Source organism: Helianthus annuus, chromosome 11 (genome assembly GCF_002127325.2).
Source record: "Helianthus annuus cultivar XRQ/B chromosome 11, HanXRQr2.0-SUNRISE, whole genome shotgun sequence".
In the NCBI taxonomy this organism is placed as follows: domain Eukaryota; kingdom Viridiplantae; phylum Streptophyta; class Magnoliopsida; order Asterales; family Asteraceae; genus Helianthus; species Helianthus annuus.
The window spans coordinates 32,922,024-32,944,093 of NC_035443.2; the positions used below are offsets into that span (position 1 = coordinate 32,922,024).

General features: G+C 38.8%; 1 protein-coding gene and 1 long non-coding RNA gene across 3 annotated transcripts; one reads left to right on the forward strand and one right to left on the reverse strand.

The window, feature by feature from the left end:
* Positions 1–254: 254 nt before the first annotated feature.
* On the forward strand, positions 255–7,327 carry LOC118483923. Of its 2 annotated transcripts, none has more exons than XR_004872338.1 (2): positions 255–1,106; positions 3,315–7,327. It is a non-coding gene; the product is annotated as an uncharacterized LOC118483923 (long non-coding RNA). The 2 variants fall into 2 exon arrangements; XR_004872339.1 differs by lacking the exon at positions 255–1,106 and adding an exon at positions 1,852–2,341.
* Positions 7,328–19,321: 11,994 nt separating this feature from the next.
* LOC110888068 (zinc finger MYM-type protein 5-like) lies at positions 19,322–19,924 on the reverse strand. Its single transcript, XM_022135610.1, has one exon. It carries the CDS (start codon positions 19,922–19,924, stop codon positions 19,322–19,324), a length of 603 nt encoding a protein of 200 aa, XP_021991302.1.
* Between the last annotated feature and the right edge of the window lie 2,146 nt (positions 19,925–22,070).

Genomic DNA, 22,070 nt, shown 5'->3' on the forward strand with positions numbered 1-22,070 from the left:
CTTGGCTAAAAAGTGTAAAAAGGGCTTAAAATATATACCTAAACATAACACACTTCTCGCACATCAGCATAATATTTTAGAACCCTAACAAGATCTTGCAAAATCTTATAAGATCTGCTCAAAATCTCAACAAGATCTATACAAGATCTACAAATCTTATCAAATCTATAAAAAAAAATCTCTAACAAGATTCATCAAATCTCTACAAATCTTTCCAAGATATATTGTCTCAAAAATTAAGACACTATCCTCCTTTAAATATACAAGACCCAGACAAATATCTTCACTCTCAATACAAGTCACGCACACACACACTTCTGAGAATAATCTCCACAAATCAAACCTCACAACCCAGCCAAACATCATCTTCTCCATCATTTCTTTCCCTTCTTCTTTTTACAGAACCCTAAGGCACGCTTTCACCTATAAACAAGCCCCTGTTACACTCTCGATCCCTCTCTCTCTCTCTCTCTCTCTCTCTCTCTCTCTCTCTCTTTCTCTCGATGATTCTGACCGACGGCCGGGTTCACCGTCGGCACTCCGGCGAGCCTCCCGGTCGGGTGCTCTGACTCCCCCACACCCCTCCTGTTCCTCTTTTTCCAGTGAAACACCATCTTTCAGCGACTCTCTCCCTCTCCACCTACTGGATACAAGGACCGGAGCCGGAACCGGCAATGATGCCGGTGGTTTTTTCTGTCAGCGCAACCGCCCCCCCCCCTCTGGTAACTGTCGTATGACGGGGATAAGGTCGAGAGGTGGAGATAGAGCCGACGAGAAGAGAGAGAGAAAGGCGGAGGTAGTGGCGGCACCGTCGCTACGGCAGCGGTGACAGTGGATTTTGACAAGGTTTCATGCACCAGGTCAGGTTCAGGCGACCACGGTTCAACTCGGTTCGGGTCAAGATACAAGTTCGGTTAACAAAAGCTAGATTTGGTTTGGTTTAACTCGGTTTGACCAAACCGAGTCAACTCAGCGTTTGGACTAGCTCAGTTTCGGGCCAACTCAGTTTGGAGCGGGTTAACTGAGTTCGGGTGCAGTCAACAATTCTGGTCAACTAGGTCAACCCGGTTGACTCGGCCGACGCAACTTTTCGACACGAAGATTTGGTAAAGATTAGCCGCGCATTTAATATGTAGGTTATATATTTTTAGTTTTAATCTCACGTGACCAACGAGCTTGAACCGAATGAAGTGAAATTATTAGTTAAAACATACTTGGTTTTATTCGCAATCTTGTCTACATAAATTGGTTATACTAATTAATAGTGAATTATTGATTGAATTTTGAATATAACGACAACTTGTGTTGTCGGGGCCGTCTAAAAACAGAGGAAACTCTGCCCGTTTTTTGAGAAAAATCCGTAAAAACAAAACATGTTTTATTGAAAACCGACAACTATCGATACCGAGCGACTTTTATAAAAACCAATATAAATGTGTATGTTACTTCAACGGCATTTTAAAACGCACAAGAACGACGACAACACATTCTTTTTACAAAGATAAATATAGCGTATATATTTATTTCAGATATCGAGCAAACGAAATCCTTTTTATAAAGATGAGCATAATGTATATATCTATTTCTGATAACAAACAAAACGAAACCTTTTATAAACAAATAGAGATTATATATTTGCTTAAAATAACAAACAATACGGGTTCTTTTATAAAATAAATATAGTTATATATTTATTTGAAATATTAAACGACACGAATTCGTTTTACAAAAATAAATATAGCCTATATATTTATTTCAAAGATCGTACATCACGAATTCTTTTATAAAATAGATATGGTTTATCTATCTATTTCAGACTTCAAATAATTCGACGATTCTTTTACTAAATAAATATAACTTTTTATATTTATTTTAAACGCCTAAACGGCATCTACATATACTTTGACGAATATATACAAGACACAATATATGTTGCGAAATTGTTATATGTTATTTTCATATAAACACTCTTTTTATACACGTGCGACTTCTCGAGACGACAAGCGAACTTAACGATATATTTATATATTTGATATAAATATTTATTTACTTTCAAATATCTCGAGAATCCAGTCTTTTCAAGACTTGTTAGTTATTATCGACGATAAACGACACTTATCAAATATGACCTAATCGTTTCCATTTACTTCACAACTTACCGTTGAATCGTCCGATTAACGATTCGGTAGAGCTCGGTGACACATAGTTTAGTTACCGATTTTATTTAGAAACATATTAGATATTCCGTGTTAGGAATATTGTAGAGTGCACGCTAGCAAGTCAAGTCTTGGAAATGACATCACGAAGTCGTAATTAGCTTTCTTTGCACAAGGCAATTCAGGTGAGTTCATAACCCCACCTTTTTACAGTTTTACATTTTTCTAAATATTTTTGGGGTGGAAAGACATGCGCTTTTTGCAAAGCATACAAGAATTACACATTTCTAAACCATTTTACAAGCAAGTTTTAACTGACACAAATGGTTTACGAAAAGCTTATGTTTTATGCCGATTTTACAAAACAAATACGTATTATCGAAATGTGAATGATTTTCATGACTAGGGATGGATCGTCTGGTGATAATATATAGAGGTTGGGGAGGTTCAGCCTTAGAGGCTGGGGAGGTTCAGCCTTAGAGGATGGGGTAAAATACATGTCACAATTATTACAGATATTTAATACATGGTATGATTAGCGTAAGTAGGGTTTACTACTTAGATCATGTGAGTGGTGGGCGCGACACTTAAAGCCATTAATCCTCATAGTAGGACCGAGGGACATGAGTGATAGATCTATTTGGGTGTAGCGAGCCCACACCCATGAGGCCGGGGCAGCCCATAGAGGTGACTGTGTCTTACAGCCGGAAGCCCGGTGCAACTCCGCTAGGTTTGAGTTTTCCCGGACCATTTCACACATACCAGTGGCTTTGCAACCCATTGGTGATCTCTTTTTCCTTATTGCTACATACCACGGACATACATATTTACAGAAATACTTGATTTATACAAATTAAATACCATGTTTTATACAAATTCAAAGCATAGGATTATGCGGGCATGGAGTCAAAGTCAGGGTGGGCATTAACGGTTATACGAACATTACAAATACGAGAGCTTACAAATACATAGTTTTACGAACACAATGCGTTACAAATACAAAGTTTCCATATAACTTGGCAAGAAAATGATTTCTAAATTCGTTTTCTCAACATTATTTCACAAACCGGTTATTCAAAAGATTTATTTCAAATCTTTACAAACAAACTATGAACTCGCTCAACTTTATGTTGAACTTTTCGCATGTTTCTTTCTCAGGTTGCATTTCAAAGTCGAGGCATTTTTGGAATAGGAGAACCATTGGAGATACGAGTACTTAGTGGCCTTCAATTTCTAGAAAGTCTTTGCTTATTTGCTTCCACTATGACCAGTCCAGTCACGCCAACTCTGATAAATTCGTGGTGTGATAGATTGGTATCAGAGTTATAGGTTACTACGAATAAGGTTTTCTGTAGGAATACCTAGGCTCTAACCTCACTTTTCTCTGGGACTCAGACTATTAAGACGTTGAATACCTACAGAACGCCTAGTACTCGAGTATGGTCTTCAACCGTTGCCGAAAAACAAACAGTCAAAATTTTGCTTTCAAACATACGCTATTGTGGTGTTTCACACACGGTGCATAAAGCAATTACATACAGTACACAAAACTCTGAGAGTTTAGGAAACATGCATTTAAGACCTTCGAAAACTTATGTTGGAGTTCATTAAAGGTCATCACATAGGAACCGCGAATATTAACTCGGGCACACACTATTATCCATATTGTCTATGATATTTTAACTTCCCGAGCAGGCAGCCTATGCATAACAAAACGCTAGTGCACAGGTATACGTGAAACCTAAGCTATACATCAACGGAGGTTGAAGTACGACACATACGACTATCAAGGCGAGGCCTTTGAAAAGACACGATGACGTAATTCAATGACCACGCTAGATTCCTGTAAGCAGGAGAACTATCGATCAGGAAACGGCGGTTTGGCACGTGGTCCTGCAACGACATGAATCACTCTAAGGAGAAGACGTATATCTCTGCATCCCCCTATTTCAGTTAACGACGAACACGTTATGTTCGACATTCCATGGTAATGTCACCTAACAACCGGACATCACATGCAACCCCAGGTAAAGTCCTCAAATTTCTTTTATTGAAATTTCGACTTTCACATTTACTGAGTAGATTTTCGTATCTCTACTCCTCTTAATGGTCATTGTGTCACGATCATTTCTTTCAGTATAGCGAACACTAATTGCTTCATTTCTTGAAAATTTATATGTTACGCATGCATCGTTTGTTATGCATGTGGTTTCATTTCGAATAAGCGTTTCATTAAAGTTCAAATATTATTTCGCTACATCTAATTATTTATTTGTGATTCGACTGGCCCACATTATTGTAACTGTTGGCTCCTTTGTTATCAAGTCAACACATTTTCTTGAAATTTCTCTTATTTTCAAGTTATATACAAGGTTTTTCATTGTGACCATGCCGAAAGTTTTCTTGTCGATACATGTATTTATTGTCGGATTGCGCTAAAACCAAGTTCAATTGTTTGAGCTTAGCCATTACACATATTCAATTCAGAGCATCATATGATGTATTGGGAGCATCATATCCAAAATTCGTTTTAACAAGTGTTTCATTTATTCCGAGTCGAAGTAAACTTGTTTGGCATTCGACTCCACTGAATTGTTTGTTGATTTCGACACCTTGTAGCGGTGTTTTCACTTATTTGAAGCTTGCGCTAAACTCGTTTACATATCTCATACACGGATTTAAATATTTATTTATTGATTTGTTTTAAATCCGCTTTGAATTACCATATTAAAGCAGTCTTAACACAATCGTGTGTTAAGACGATGGTACACAAAATTCATTGCATATTCTGGTGTACCTACTAACAGTTCTTTCAACATCAATCGAATATTTTACGATATTTATTGTTTCTTCATCTTCGATCAAAAACATTAATTCTTTGATGTTCCATCCTCAATTGAAAATCTTATGATGTCGTTTGAATCAAATTTTCAAATTTGCTTCATTGTACTTTCGCTTGACTTCAAACACGGTGAATTGTTTGGTCACCGCTATTATTGAATTGTTTCATTTATTGCGACACCTTGTGGCGTCGGTATGACTTGCAGCTTGCGCTGATCACGATCGAGCGTTCCATGCAAACTATTACATTAGAGATTGTTGATTCTAAGTTCATCCAGTGGGTGTTATTGCTTTTAGAACTTATTTACACGTTGTAAACGTTCATATGGAACTCAATTGGTCGAAGTTCCTGTTCATTGTTGGGTCCCTGTTGACTTAGTCACACTAGTGACTGTATCTATACGACTTGTTTCCTTTGACATCGATTTGCTGAAACACATTTATTGTAAACCATTGGGTCCTTATTGTTGAGGAATGTCACTAAATTCACATGATTCGGATAAGTCTTGTTTCGATTACGCGGTCATTCACTTTGTTATTATTCGGACTTACCTGCGAACAACACAATTCTGAGGAGATAACATAGTCTAAATTTCGAGGACGAAATTTCTGTAACAGGGGAGAATGTGACAACCGGTGATTTATAGCACCTAATTACGTAATTAACAGATAATCAACGTGATAATAAATAGATTTTACAACGCAAATTAACTTAATTAGGCCTTTGGAGTGCCAAGGAACGTCTATCCGACTTTACAGTGCGCGAACGGTGGTTTACGAAAAAATCTGCAGAATATTGCGCAACAACGAACTGATACCGTGCGAAATACTGACAACGCCAACAAATATTAAATTTTTACGACATATCCTAGCTTCGTAATTAAATTTTAGTAACCGTGTTCGAAAACTGATCGAAAAACGGATTAAAGACGATACATGAAGTATTTTACGCGCTTTTTACGCAACTGACGACTAAACGCACAAACAACGACTACCGACCGTATTTTTGTGTATTTTAATTTTTGACGTTAAAAGGAGTTCAGGATTTGACTACAGGTCTCGTATGAATTACGGGCCACTTGCACACGAGATGGGCTTGTGGGCCCTGGGCCCAAGCCCAAAACCCGCAAGCCTAAACCTGCACATAATATATTAGAACCCTAACAAGATCTTGCAAAATCCTATAAGATCTGCTCAAAATATCAACAAGATCTATACAAGATCTACAAATCTTATCAAATCTATAAAAAAAATCTCTAACAAGATTCATCAAATCACTACAAATCTTTACAAGATATCTTGTCTCAAAAATTAAGACACTATCCTCCTTTAAATATACAAGACCCAGACAAATATCTTCACTCTCAATACAACTCATGCACACACACACTTCTGAGAATAATCTCCACAAATCAAACCTCACAACCCAGCCAAACATCATCTTCTCCATCATTTCTTTCCCTTCTTCTTTTTACAGAACCCTAAGGCACACTTTCACCTATAAACAAACCCCCGTTACACTCTTGATCCCTCTCTCTCTCTCTCGATGATTCTGACCGACGGCCGGGTTCACCATCGGCGCTCCGGCGAGCCTCCTAGTCGGGTGCTCCGACTCCCCCACACCCCTCCTATTCCTCTTTTTCCGGTGAAACACCATCTCTCAGCGACTCTCTCCCTCTCAACCTACTGGATACAAGGACCGGAGCCGGAACTGGCAATGATGTCGGTGGTTCTTTCTGTCGGCGGAACCCCCCCCCCCCCCCCTCTGGTGACTGTCGTACGACGGGGATAAGGTCGAGAGGTGGAGATAGAGCCGATGAGAAGAGAGAGAAAGGCTGAGGTAGCTGCGGCGCTGTCGCTACGGCAGCGGTAACAGTGGATTTTGGCAAGGTTTCACGCACCGGGTCAGGTTCAGGCGACCACGGTTCAACTCGGTTCGGTTCAAGATACAAGTTCAGTTAACAAAAGCTAGATTTGGTTTGGTTTAACTCGGTTCGACTCGGTCAAACCGAGTCAACTCAGTGTTTGGACTAGCTCAGTTTCGGGCCAACTCAGTTTGGAGCGGGTCAACTCACTTCGGGTGCAGTCAACAATTCGGGTCAACTCGGTCAACCCGGTTGACTCGGCCAACGCAATTTTTCGACACGAAGATTTGGTAAAGATTAGCGGCGCATTTAATATTTACGTTATATATTTTTAGTTTTAATCTCACGTGACTAACGAGCTTGAACCGAATGAAGTGAAATTATTAGTTAAAACATACTTGGTTTTATTCGCAATCTTGTCTACATAAATTGGTTATACTAAATAATAGTGAATTATTGATTGAATTTTGAATATAACGACAACTTGTGTTGTCGGGGCCGTCTAAAAACAGAGGAAACTCTGCCCGTTTTTTGAGAACATCCGTAAAAACAAAACATGTTTTATTGAAAAGCGACAACTATCGATACCGAGCGACTTTTATAAAAACCAATATAAATGTGTATGTTACTTCAACGGCATTTTAAAACGCACAAGAACGACGGCAACACATTCTTTTTACAAAGATAAATATAGCTTATATATTTATTTCAGATATCGAGCAAACGAAATCCTTTTTATAAAAATGAGCATAATGTATTTATCTATTTCTGATAACAAACAAAACGAAACCTTTTAAAAACAAATAGAGATTATATATTTGCTTAAAATAACAAACAATACGGGTTCTTTTATAAAATAAATATAGTTATATATTTATTTGAAATATTAAACGACACAAATTCGTTTTACAAAAATAAATATAGCCTATATATTTATTTCAAAAATCGTACATCACGAATTCTTTTATAAAATAGATATGGTTTATCTATCTATTTCAGACTTCAAATAATTCGACGATTCGTTTACTAAATAAATATAACTTTTTATATTTATTTTAAACGCCTAAACGGCATCTACATATACTTTGACGAATATATACAAGACACAATATAGGTTGCGAAATTGTTATATGTTATTTTCATATAAACACTCTTTTTATACACGTGCGACTTCTCGGCACGACAAGCGACCTTAACGATATATTTATATATTTGATATAAATATTTATTTACTTTTAAATATCTCGAGAATCCAGTCTTTTCAAGACTTGTTAGTTATTATCGACGATAAACGACACTTATCAAATATGACCTAATCGTTTCCATTTATTTCACAACTTACCGTTGAATCGTCCGATTAACAATTCGGTAGAGCTCGGTGACACGTAGTTTAGTTACCGATTTTATTTAGAAACTTATTAGATATTCCGTGGTAGGAATATTGTAGAGTGCACGCTAGCAAGTCATGTCTTAGAAACGACATCACGAAGTCGTAATTAGCTAGCTTTGCACAAGGCAATTCAGGTGAGTTCATAACCCCACCTTTTTACAGTTTTACATTTTTCTAAATGTTTTCGGGGTGGAAAGACATGCGCTTTTTGCAAAGCATACAAGAATTACACATTTCTAAACCATTTTACAAGCAAGTTTTAACTGACACAAATGGTTTACGAAAAGCTTATGTTTTATGCCGATTTTACAAAACAAATACGTATTATCGAAATGTGAATGGTTTTCATGACTAGGGATGGATCGTCTGGTGATAATATATAGAGGCTGGGGAGGTTCAGCCTTAGAGGCTGGGGAGGTTCAGCCTTAGAGGCTGGGGAGGTTCAGTCTTAGAGGCTGGGGAGGTTCAGCCTTAGAGGCTGGGGTAAAATACATGTCACAATTATTACAGACATTTTATACATGGTATGATTAGCATAAGGAGGGTTTACTACTTAAATCATGTGAGTGGTGGGCGTGACACTTAAAGCCATTAATCCTCGTAGTAGGACCGAAGGACATGAGTGATAGATCTATTTGGGTGTAGCGAGCCCACACCCATGAGGCCGGGGCAGCCCATAGAGGTGACTGTGTCTTACAGCCGGAAGCCCGGTGCAACTCCGCTAGGTTTGAGTTTTCCCGGACCATTTCACACATACCAGTGGCTTTGCAACCCGTTGGTGATCTATTTTTCCTTATTGCTACATACTACGGACATACATATTTACAGAAATACTTGATTTATACAAATTAAATACCATGTTTTATACAAATTCAAAGCATAGGATTATGCGGGCATGGAGTCAAAGTCAGGGTGGGCATTGACGGTTATACGAACATTACAAATACGAGAGCTTACAAATACATAGTTTTACGAACACAATGCGTTACAAATATAAAGTTTCCATATAACTTGGCAAGAAAATGATTTCTAAATTCATTTTCTCAACATTATTTCACAAACCGGTTATTCAAAAGATTTATTTCAAATCTTTTTCAAACAAACTATGAACTCGCTCAACTTTATGTTGACTTTTTTGCATGTTTCTTTCTCAGGTTGCATTTCAAAGTCGAGGCAGGGTTGGAATAGGAGAACCATTGGAGATACGAGTACTTAGTGGCGTTCAATTTCTAGAAAGTCTTTGCTTATTTGCTTCCGCTGTGCAATGAAGATACCAGTCCAGTCACGCCAGCTCTGATAAATTCGGGGTGTGACATCACAGATCAATAAAAATTGTTTTTAATTAATTTTAATAAAAGTAAAGGTATTCGAGGCCTATTTTTTGTATACGGGGTGTATTTTAGGACATATTGGGGCACTTTAAATATTTTTAGGGTGTCAGATTATTTTTAGGAGGGTTGTTATACCATAACTATAGAGAATTAGGAATAAGTAGGAATGCTTTGCCTTAGTCTACAGTTTTAGGAACTTTGTCTCTTATTTATGGTTTAAAACTTATGCATTCTACCTTACATGCTTCCTAGAAATTCTTCTTGTTTGTTAAACTTACATGCCTTTCCTAAGGCTAACATGAATACACTTTTGAATTTTGAAGACACTCGTATCACAAACGAGACGACTTTACCAAAATAGGCGTGAAACCCACAATTTGGTAAACGACTCTCATTCTACCTTAAACTATTTTTGCACGAAATTGCCCATTAAGCTAGGAGTGAAATCCACAACTTAATGGTAATTTCCATTTCAACTCTAGTGGACCCACGTCAAAGTGTCAAAATTATATTTTGACCCGACGAGTACCAACCACATTTAGGGTACGAAATCTTCAAGTTAGGGGTGAAACCCGCATGGCCGCATCTTGTTGATTAAGTCCCATTCCTCGATTTTCAATCTCACCAAAGTCCCGATTGTTTCAATTGATTAGAGATGTGTAGTAACTTGAAGGGTAAGATATCATTAATCGCTTCTCGATGAGAGTATCTTACCTATAGGCCAAAGCATGATTTCTCTAATTTGAAAGGACTTTCGACCCACTTTGGAATAGTCGACGTTTCTCTACCTGAAACAACCCAATGTTTTATTGAGCCTCTCTTTTATGTTATCTCAATTTATATGTGATTTTTTTATACTCGTTACTTCGTTCATGTCAAACTTTTTACACAATTTACACGTTTATGCAATCAAAAACAATAATAATCTCTCGTGAACAAACTAAATTTACGATGCTTTAATTATCCATGATATGCTATGTGAAATTCATGTTATGCTATGTGAAATTCATGATTATGCTATGTGATATAATTTGAACAATTTTATGCTATGTGACGCTTTATGCTATATGATTAATTTCATGAAAACGATTTTCTTAAACAAACATTATGATCGACTCAGAAGTCAAAGACCAGCTCTCAAAAGAAGATGATGGCATTCATGGCCAATCAGATTGCGCGTATCGTCGCTAAGATTCGAGCTTCCGATACTCCAAACTCCTCCTTTGATTCAAAGGTTGAACCACGCAAGCCTGTATCGTTTAACTACAAGCACTTTTTGTCTTGCAACCCCAAACCATTCACTGGTAACAATGGGGTGACCACTATGCTTGAGTGGTTTAACAACGTAGAAGTAACGTTCATCAACAGTGAATGTCCCGAAGAGCTCAAAACGCATACTGCGACTGGGTTATTCCAAGCCCGAGCTCTCGAATGGTGGACAAACGAAAGGAATCTTCGTTCTAACGAAATTGCTTATACCTTACCTTGGGAAGAAGTTAAGACACTAATGATGGAAGAATTTTGCCCACTACATGAGCAACAAAGATTGGAAGAAGAATTTTGGGCTTTAAAACAAGTTGGTGATGATAACCAAGCCTATACTACTCGCTTCAAACAACTTAGTTTCGTTGTTCCTCACCTCGTTATGACCACCGACCGCAAAATAAGGAAGTACATCAATGGTTTACCCTCTCCAATGCGTGATGCCATCGAGGCAGCCAGACTCGATAATATCGAAGCCGTTTACCGTTTAGCCGCTTCCCTGAACAACAATCGCATTCGTGATAAGCAAGCTGCGAACCCTGTTTCATCCAAGCCAGCCAATCAAATCACCCAACAGTCGAGTAGCAACAGGGGGAAGAAGCGAAAGCAACAGAACCCTGGTTGCAACGCGATTGTACCTGCTGTGAATCCGAACCCTATTACACCTACAAGCGAGCGAAATCCATACACTGGGGTTTATCCCAAGTGTGGCACTTGCAATTTCCATCACCCTACCAATGCCAACTGTCGCCGCTGTACCAAATGTAACCATTTTGGACACGATACCGCCTATTGTAAAAGTAACCCTCAACCACAAGCTCAACAAGCTCAGCCAGCTCAGCAAAATGCCAAACTAGTTAGAGCTTGTTTCAAATGTGGGGATACTATTCATCTCCGTCCTCAATGCCCACAATGGAACCAAGAGCAACAACAACCCGCTAGAGGACGAGCTTTCAACATCAATGCGAATCAAACATGCAACGACAATGAAGTCGTTAATGGTATGTTTCTTATTAACAACATTTATGCTTCGATACTATTTGATACTGGTGTGGACAAAATCTTTGTTTCCGTTGAATTTGAACCTTTGTTAAATGTTACACGCTCTAAACTGCATAAGTCGTTCTCTGTCGAAGTTGCCACTGGCAAATCCGTTTTAGTCGATTCTGTTCTTCGTGATTGTCTTCTTACTCTTAACGATCATACCTTCACTATAGACCTTATACCCATGCAATTGGGTAGTTTCGACATCATCGTGGGCATGGATTGGCTTCGTGAAAACCATGCTGAAATTGCTTGCTACGAGAAGTATGTTCGTTTGCCTCTTCCGTCTGGTGATACTCTACACGTTTATGGAGACCGACCTTCAAAAGTACTAAGATTAATGTCATGCACACAAGCGAACAAGTATTTACGTAAACCGTACTTTGCCTTTTTAGCCCACATAGTGGAAGAAAAAGGGCAAGGGAAAGAGCATAAATGATGTTCCAGTGGTGCGCGACTTCCCTGAAGATCTGCCTGGTCCTCCTCCACCTCGATCTATCGATTTTCGTATTGACCTCGTGTTGGTTCGACTCCTGTCGCGAAAGCTCCGTACCGCCTTGCACCTTTTGAAATGCAAGAATTATCTAGTCAACTCCAACTCCTCGAGAAGGGATTCATTCATCCAAGTACCTCACCTTGGGGTGCTCTTGTGCTTTTCTTCAAGAAGAAGGATGGCTCGTTTCGCATGTGCATTGACTATCGTGAGCATAATAAACTCACTATCAAGAATCGTTATCCTCTTCCGTGTATCGATGACCTCTTTGACCAACTTCAAGGCGTTACTTGTTTCTCCAAGATCGATCATCGATCTGGTTATCACCAGCTTCGTGTTCTCGAAGAGGACATTCCCAAAACAGCGTTTCGCACTCGCTATGGACGCTATGAGTTCGTGGTTATGCCTTTCGGTTTGACCAATGGACCCGCTGTGTTTATGGATCTTATGAATCGTGTTTGTAAACCCTATTTGGATCGCTTTGTGATCGTCTTCATTGATGATATTCTCATTTATTCTAAATCTCAAGCCGATCACGAACATCATCTACGTTTTATACTTGAGCTTTTGCGTACCGAGCGTCTTTACGCGAAGTTTTCCAAGTGCGAGTTCTGGATCAAAGAAGTCCAATTCCTTGGGCACGTTGTTAGTGAAAAAGGAATCCATGTTGATCCTTCCAAAATCGAAGCAGTGAAGAATCGGACCGCGCCTAGAAACCCTTCTGAAGTTCGTTCCTTCCTAGGATTGGCGAGTTATTACTTCCGATTCATCTCGAACTTTTCAAAGATCGTCTTTCCTCTCACTTCGTTGACTCAAAAAGAGAAACCTTTTGCTTGGGGTCCTGAGAAAGAGGAATCTTTTCAAACTCTCAAGGATTTGCTCTGCAACGCTCCTATTCTCACTCTTCCTGATGGGAACAATGACTTCGTAGTATATTGCGATGCCTCAAATCGTGGTTTTGGTTGTGTTCTCATGCAACGAGACAAAGTCATTGCTTACGCCTCCCGTCAACTCAAAATACATGAGAAAAACTATACCACCCACGACCTCGAGCTTGACGCAGTTGTTTTTGCGTTAAAGATTTGGCGACACTGCCTATAGTACAAAGTGAGTGGTTTTCACTGACCATAAGAGCTACAACACATCTTTAACCAAAAGGAGCATAATATGCGTCAGTGACGTTGGGTGGAATTACTTAACGACTACGACTGCGAGATTCGCTACCATCCTGGTAAAGCAAATGTCGTGGCCGACGCACTTAGTCGTAAGTCTCATGTTAGTAGTATTCGTTGTTTTCATGTTTCCAGCGATCTTCACACTTGCATTCGTGAAGCTCAATACTCATCCGCCAATGAAGGAACCTTATTCATAGAAATACGTGGTGCTGCTGAAGTTCAACTTGTGACTAAATCCTATGGACTTCAATATTGTCGTGATCGCATTTGGGTACCAAATCGTGACAATCTGCGTGAATGTATCATGACGAGGCGCACAAATCCAAGTACTCGATTCATCCTGGTGTTGATAAGATGTACCATGACCTTCGTGCATCCTATTGGTGGCCTGGTATGAAGAGAGACATCGCCACGTATGTTTCTAAACACCTCACCTATTCGAAAGTCAAAGCCGAGCATCAACGACCTTCTAGTTTACTCGAACGACCTGAAATCCCCGTTTGGAAATGGGATAGCATTGCTATGGATTTCATAACCAAACTTCCTTGTACGCCTTCTGTTCACGATAGCATATGGTTGATTATCGATCGTCTGACCAAATCCGCTCATTTCCTTCCTATCCGTGAAGATTTCAAGGTTGAACAAGTTGCTCGACTCTGCACTGACGAAATCATATGCCGTCATGGTGTTCCTCTCGACATCATTTCTGATCGAGATGGTCGGTTCACTTCGCGTATTTGGCAAACTTTCCAGTCCGTTATGGGTTCTCATTTGAATCTCATTACGACTTTTCATCCTCAAACAGATGGACAGACTAAACGTACTATCCAAACCCTAGAGGACGTGCTCCGTTCTTGTGTCATCGACTTTGGTGGTAGTTGGGATGTGCATTTACCATTGATCGAGTTCTCGTACAACAATAGCTACCACACCAGTATTCAAATGGCTCCTTTTGAGGCATTGTATGGCCGCAAATGCCGATCTCCTTTAAGCTGGCATGAGATTGATGACAAACAATTTACTGGTCTTGAGATCATACAAAAAACAACGGATAAGATTCTCCAAATTCGCGATAATCTACTCAAGGCTCGAAGTCGACAAAAGAGCTATGATGATAAGAGACGCAAAACTTTGGAGTTTAACGTTGGTGACCATGTTCTACTCAAAGTATCTCCTTGGAAAGGAGTAGTTTGTTTTGGTAAAAAGGGAAAATTTGCCCCTCGCTATGTTGGTCCTTTCAAGATACTCGAGAGGATTGGCAAGGTGGCATATCGACTCGACTTACCTCAAGAACTCAACAACGTTCATCCAATGTTTCATGTCTCGAATCTAAAGAAGTGTCTAGCAGAAGAAGGACTTCAAGTTCCTCTCGAAGATCTCCAAATCAATGACACTTTGCATTTTGTGGAGAAACCCGTCGAAATCATGGACCGAGGTGTCAAGAAACTGAGGCGCAGTCAAATTCCTATCGTTAAGGTTCGATGGGAAGGAAAACGTGGCACTGAATTTACTTGGGAACTCGAGAGTGATATGAAAACCAAGTATCCGCATCTTTTCGTTACTTCTTCCTAAATTTCGGGACGAAATTTCTTAAAGGAGGGGAGACTGTAATGCTCCGCATTTCAGCACTTTCTTATTTTAGCAAGTTATGTTGTACTTTCCATATTTAGACACTTGTACTATCTTTTTAATCTACTTTCGTTTCATTTGTAATTCGAGACTATTGATCATAATGAAAACAAAGCTGTTTTAATCATGTTTGTGTATTCATATTAGACTTATGTGCAACTGATAATCAAAATTCACGTTTGATCGATATATTATCCAAGACTCTTGGTTCGTTATTACACCATGAAACTCGATGCTCGTTAAACTAGTAAAAACTCGTAAAATAATGGAAGTCGAATCCTAATTCTTGAAGCTTGGAAGTTTCGCGAAATGGTTAATCGTTGAAAAATCTTGTATCTTCAATTCGTTATAAATATGGTTATTTATCAATTGTTTAACTTAATTAAATTAATTAATTTTACTATTTAAAAGTTTATTTTTATAATAATCTAGTTAGTCTCGTTAGATTTTTAAAGTTAGTAACTAACCTAGTTAGTTTAAATTATAGAGATAGTTTCTTTTTTTAAAACAACATAACTTGGTTAATTAAAGTTCAGGGGTGATTTGTGTAAATTGCTGAAAGTATAAGTTTTTTTAAACAACAAAAAGGAAACAAATAATCAAAAAAATTGAAGACCACGGGACTCGAACCCGAGTCATTGACTTCACCAAACGCGCGCCCAACCGCCCGGCTACGGCCTTCACATCGAACATAACCCGGCCCAAATTCATTTAACAACTCGTTTAAATGGCCTGATCAGCGCGACCAGGCCCTCCAGCTCGCTGTTTGAGCGGGTTTTTGTGTTTATTTTGATTTTTAAACTAGTTTTAACATTAATTACACAACTAAAACCTACCCTAAACTCTTCCCTATATAAACCCATCATTCCCCAAGCCATTTCCACTTTACAAACTCTCAAAAACACTCTCAATCTCTCTCTAATCAGCTGGTAATTTGAAGATTCAAGCAGAAACATCAACCTTCACAAAAGTATGCATAACTTTCTCATTTCTTAACGTTTTTCATCCATTCTTTTTCCCACTTGCTTGGAACAACCTTAGGAACATTTCCAGAGGTTTTCCATGGAAAATCAAGCCCTGGAATGTCACCAAAAAGGCTCCAAAGTGGACTGTTTGTTTCTGTTTTCATCTAAACTTGTTAATCTTAGTTGAACTTGAGTCTAACTCATCTCAAACCTATGTCCTTATGCTTATAGCCTCATCTATGGTTAGTTAGGCTTAAAAACAAGGTTGAGACATGTTAAATCAGAGGTTAAAACCTCACAAACTTTCTATTTTATTCAAGGGTTTAAGCCACAAGTGATGTTCAAGCCTAAGGTTTGATGATTGTGTGATTTAGGATTAGCTTGGGCTATCCTACTTGAAATTCCACACATTGCTTGATGTTTTCCTCTTAGAATAGTTGTTGTTATTTCATTTATACTTGTAAGTTCATGACCCTCCTTGTTGTTTATGACAACAAGTGTAGTGGTGAACAATAGAGGTGCCTAAATGGAAGCTTTGTTCTTCCTGCCTCATGCATAATTTCTATGATACTTAGAGGTACCTAAATGAAAACTTTAATCTTCTACCTCATGCTTGACATGTATGATATAATATACTCTATGTAATACCTATGTAACATTCAAACAAACCGAACTCTTGAAGATGAACAAGTAGACATTGTCAAGTTAGTAAGTACATCATCTAAGCATCATATGTGATAGGTGATTATTTTCATATGTCTATGTTCTTGTATTTTAAATTCCGAATCTATAATCTTCCGTTATTCCCCAAACTCACACACATATGCTTTCTTCGTGTAGAAGGACAAGGTACTCCAAACTAATCCATCAACCAAACACCACTCGCGGGATTTCAAGTAGGAAAGTTTGCAAAACCGTGAGTATACTCTATCCCTTTTACTCTTTAACACTTCGGGATGCAACATGTATATTATACAACACTTAAACTATTTTAAACATACTCTATCCATGCTTAACATGATACTATGTGTAATGCTTGTTATTCTCGTATGCTATGTAAACTATTTGGTCGATATATGCTCATTAACTTTGCTAGCCTACCTTAACAATTATAGCGCTATAGTATTAACGTATCGCCCATTAGTCTTGGGGTATTGTTAAGTTAAACTTGTTACCTCTCGCTATTCTGATGTGTGAAAATGTGTATATTAAATTCGAACGAGTTTTAAAATGGAATCGCAAACTAAACCACACACAATCGTCAAGTGCACCGGTCGCAGTGTAATGTAGATAGCAAGACCGGATATCAATCCGTGGACACTATACGCAAACTCTAGATACTAAACCGTTATCGAATATAAAGTCAATTTAAGTTTGATTTTGATGTTTAACTAAACAAGACTAGCAACGCAATATGCATCCCTAGAATCATGCAACGCTATCTTGACTATGGTAATGGCTAAATATCCTAATCTACTCGAATAACCTCCCGCTAGAGATGATTAACCGAAAGATAGGGACGAAATGCGAAGTGCTAGAACGAACCGGCTCGACCTATCGATACCAAATCCCACGAATATCAAATGATGAAAGCTAAACTACCCCCAAAACCCTTTATTCGCGAAGCAAACCCAACCTTGATAATTGAAATCCTAGGAAAGCCTAAACGCGATGAAATAAACGAGCCCGAGCTATCGGTCACCCAATCTACCCAACAACGATTAACTAATAACCTAGCACACCTAAATCGTCTCTCGAGTCAAAAGATGAGGATGCAAGTTTTAGTTATTGATTTTAACTATTGATTAACTTGGTTTATTTCTAAACTCAGTATTCAAATCGAAAACCCTAAGATTAACCGATTCAAATTAAACCCTAAGTTTAGGTTGTATTTCTACGTGCCTAAACCGCTAGATTTATCAATCAACAATCACAACCAACACTTAAACATGCAATATCAATAACAATTTCAAGATTAAATTATGTAAATCGCATAAATTAGCCAAACCGAGTCAAAACGACGCAACAATCACTAGTTCATCTCAACCTAAGTAGTTTACTGATTTAGCTACTCATATTTATCAAAAACATAACAAAATCAGTTCTAAAAATCAAACAAAACATGATTTCAACGCAAAAAACTAGAGAAATACGCGTAATATCGAACCCGTAATACTCCACACACGAACCGAATATTTCTTTCCTTCTCTCTTGCACCAACAATAGCCGCCCCCTGCTGCCGTCAATTCTTTTTGTCTTCTGTTGTTGTCGAATCCAAAATAATAATCCTCCACTTTTTGTCTACTCGAAAATAATATTAGGATGCCACCCCTGTTGTTTTTCGTAAACCGATCAATAATATTCCTCAAACTCTTTTCAAAAACAATAGGAATAATAATTGCCTCCTTTTTTTCCTCCTGTTGCCGCCAATGTTGTCCAACCACCTCTTCTCGAAAATAATGAAAGTTGGGGCCCCCATCACGTTAATATGTATATAGTGTATATATAATGCCCCTCATATTCCCTTCAGGTTTTTTTACTAATCCACTACTTTTGTTCCAAAGGCCCAAAGAAAACCAAACAATAATCCCCAACTGCTCTCGTGTACATGCATGCATGTAAATCCTTCATGACCCAAAAGTCCTGCTAGGCCCACTCTTTTTTTTCTTTGCTGTTGTCAAAAAATAGAAATTCCCTTTTGCCTTGTCCTTTCCGCCACTTGCTTGTTTTATCCTTTTAACGATTTCTGTTTTAACTTATCAGCTAATAATTGGATCAACTCGTTTTGGATATTGTGCCCAAAATAATGTATATGGAGTTCATCATTCAAAATACGCTACACGTGTTCTTTTATAATCGGATCAAACTCTTCCAACATCTCAACCAATCCCAAAAAGTTTCCATTGCTTTTTTGATACAACTTTTCATTTGACCCACGAAAAGCTAAGCCATGTTTAGCAAGAAATTTCACAAGAGCAATAATCCTAAAAATCACTTCTTTCCAATAATCTTTTTCTTTTTTGAAATGCTCATATGCTTCTTTGTCAATTGTTTCATTGCAATCCAACCTTTGACGCATTTCAAACCATTGATGCATATGCTTGAGATGTTCAAAGCTAACCTCATGGTCTTTAAGACCTTGAGAAGCATGCTTCCAATCCGAATAACCTTAGTTATCCAACCCGCCTTTCTTATACCCTTTTCTAAAAAGTTTACAACAAAAACAAAAGACTTTATCAAGCTCTTTCGAATACACTAGCCATTCTCTATCACACGTCTCCCTATTTGATAGAATTCTATTATACATGAATTTAGAAAATCGTCTTCCAACATTATCCACGGGACCCTTATCAATAGTCAAATCTCTTTTTGGACCTTTCATAACCAATTCATAAATCAAGTTAGGATTAAGCTTATCCCAATTTCTAGGGTCAAAAATATCAATATTAGGATTAACATTAGCATCATGTTCACCCACATTAGCTTCATCTACATTAACATTAACATCATCTTCACCCGCATTATCTTCATCTACGTTAACATTAACATCATCTTCACCCAAATTAGTTTCATCCACATTAACACCCGCATTATCTTCACCCACATTAACATCTACATTATCTTCTTCAACATTAGAACTAGAACTTTGAGGTAGTTTTGAGAAAAACTTGAGAATACGCCCTTTGTCGGCCTTTGCTTTTTCTTCCTCTAGCTTCTTCTTTTTACGTTTTTGACTAGCGGATAGGTATTTGTACTTAGCAATGGGTGGCATAATTTCTAGACAAAAAAAAAATCAAAGTTGAAAACAAGTTTTATCTAACTCTAAACCTAAACAATAAACAATTATACATCAAAGTCTCAAAGATTCAATCATTCAATTTCAAACATCAACGATTAGTTTTATCTAGTTCTAAATCAATAAATCTAACCAAAAAAAATTTCAAGGTTTCATGTAATTGACTGATTATATAAATCTAAAAATAAAAAATATATATATATTCTATTAATCTTTTACAATTGAAAATTACATACCTCAAGGATAAAATCGGAAGATAAATGATCAGATGATGATGAATAAACTGAAACAATGAAGGTAATTTTCTTTCTTTTGATCGCACGTAATCTCTGATTGCACAGTGAATGCACAATTGACTTTTCGAAGTTTGTTTTTTTTTTTTGGATCGCACAGTACGCACAATTGGTTTTGGAAGTTAGATTTTTTTTTTTTAGCAAACAGACTCCATAATTAAGCCTATAGGATAAACACACAATTGGAATTTGGGCCTTTTTCTTGACTATGAGGCCTTAAAGTTCAGCATTTGCGCCTATTATAAACACACAACATAATAGACATAACTATTGCTGGGCCCCTAAGAATTTTGGGCCTTGTGCACCTGCCCAGTTTGGCCAGCCCAAGAGCCGGGTCTGCTCCCCAAAAGAACCAATAATATTCCCTTTTATGCCTTGTGTCACGTTCATATATGTCCTCAGTTGGACCGAACGCCTAGACAACGTACAAACCGGACCGAATGACCAAAGGAATACTCGCATCTAAGCGCCATGGGTGGAACGAACCAACTCCCTGTTCCGACCTAACTAACCTGGGGCCCACAGCTTTAACTACCATGACAGTGACTGGTCCGACCCTAACTAACTCGCCACGTCAGCACTCCCAAAAACTATAAATACCCTGCCAAGACTTCCAGCAAGGGGTAATCACTACTTTCTCTCTCTAACTCTCCTTTCTCTCTCCCTGACCTATTCTCTCCTCACAAATACTTATTCTCACACCCGAGCTTGGTCACAGAAAGGCCCCCCTCCCTGTGACGAGGCTAACGGTGTGCTCGTTTCCTTGTGATCCTGCAGGTTCTTGCTTGGTCATCTGAAGCTCCACTCTGACCAGGTCGGACCTACTGGTTTTGAGTCTTCAGTGGCGCCATCCCCTCGAATTCACATAATTCACTTCGTTGATCTTGTTTATTCCAAAACATGGAACCTACGACAGCTGCTCCCACAAACACTTTCCCGTCTTATAACGACATCTGGGAAGGAAATGCTGCATCCACAACTGCCTCAACAGCGGTTGTCGCCGCAGCGGCTTCAATAGGATCAGTGTCGGCACCTCCAGTTGTAAGTTCTGTGATCGCAAGCTCTGTCACCACGCTCTCGGTTACCGCTCCAGTCGCTACACCGTTGCCTACTTTTGACAACGCTTTCCTCCTACGGAATGCTGATTTACTACGGCAGCTACAACAGCAGCAACAGCGAGAAGAAATGTTGCAGAGCCTCCGCACGAACTTGTTCAGCAGCGTTTATCCAGGGGCTAATCCCGTCTCCGTTGGAGCTTTCACCTCTGGATCTATGGTAAGTCCTATAATCTCCACTCCCATAACATGTGTTGCACAAGTCTCCTCGTTTACGAGTGCTCCAATGAATAACAGTCTCAATGACCTGTTTCGCCAGGGATCTATGGGTCTAAACCCTCAGGATCAGGAGCTAATCATGCCGTATCATCCTACGTCTTTGACTTCTCAGTCGAAGTTCACGTTGAGGATCGTTAATGCCCCACTCCCGGCCAAGTTAAAAATGCCTCCCACATTGAAATTCTATGATGGTACGTCCGACCCGGACGACCACATGTTCGCATTCGCCGAAGCAGCCAAGGTCGAACAATGGCCCATGCCGGCTTGGTGGCACATGTTCGCCCAAACTCTCACCGGATCGGCAAGAGTGTGGTTCGATGGGTTGCCAGAAGGATCGATTGATCACTTTGAAGATTTCCGGCGTATATTTCTGCAAAATTTCTGCCAGCAACGACGCTACATGAAAGACATCACCGAGGTTCACCACATAAAACGCCGCGACGGAGAATCCGTAGAGGATTTTATCGATCATTTCAATCGAGAGAGCATGCAGAT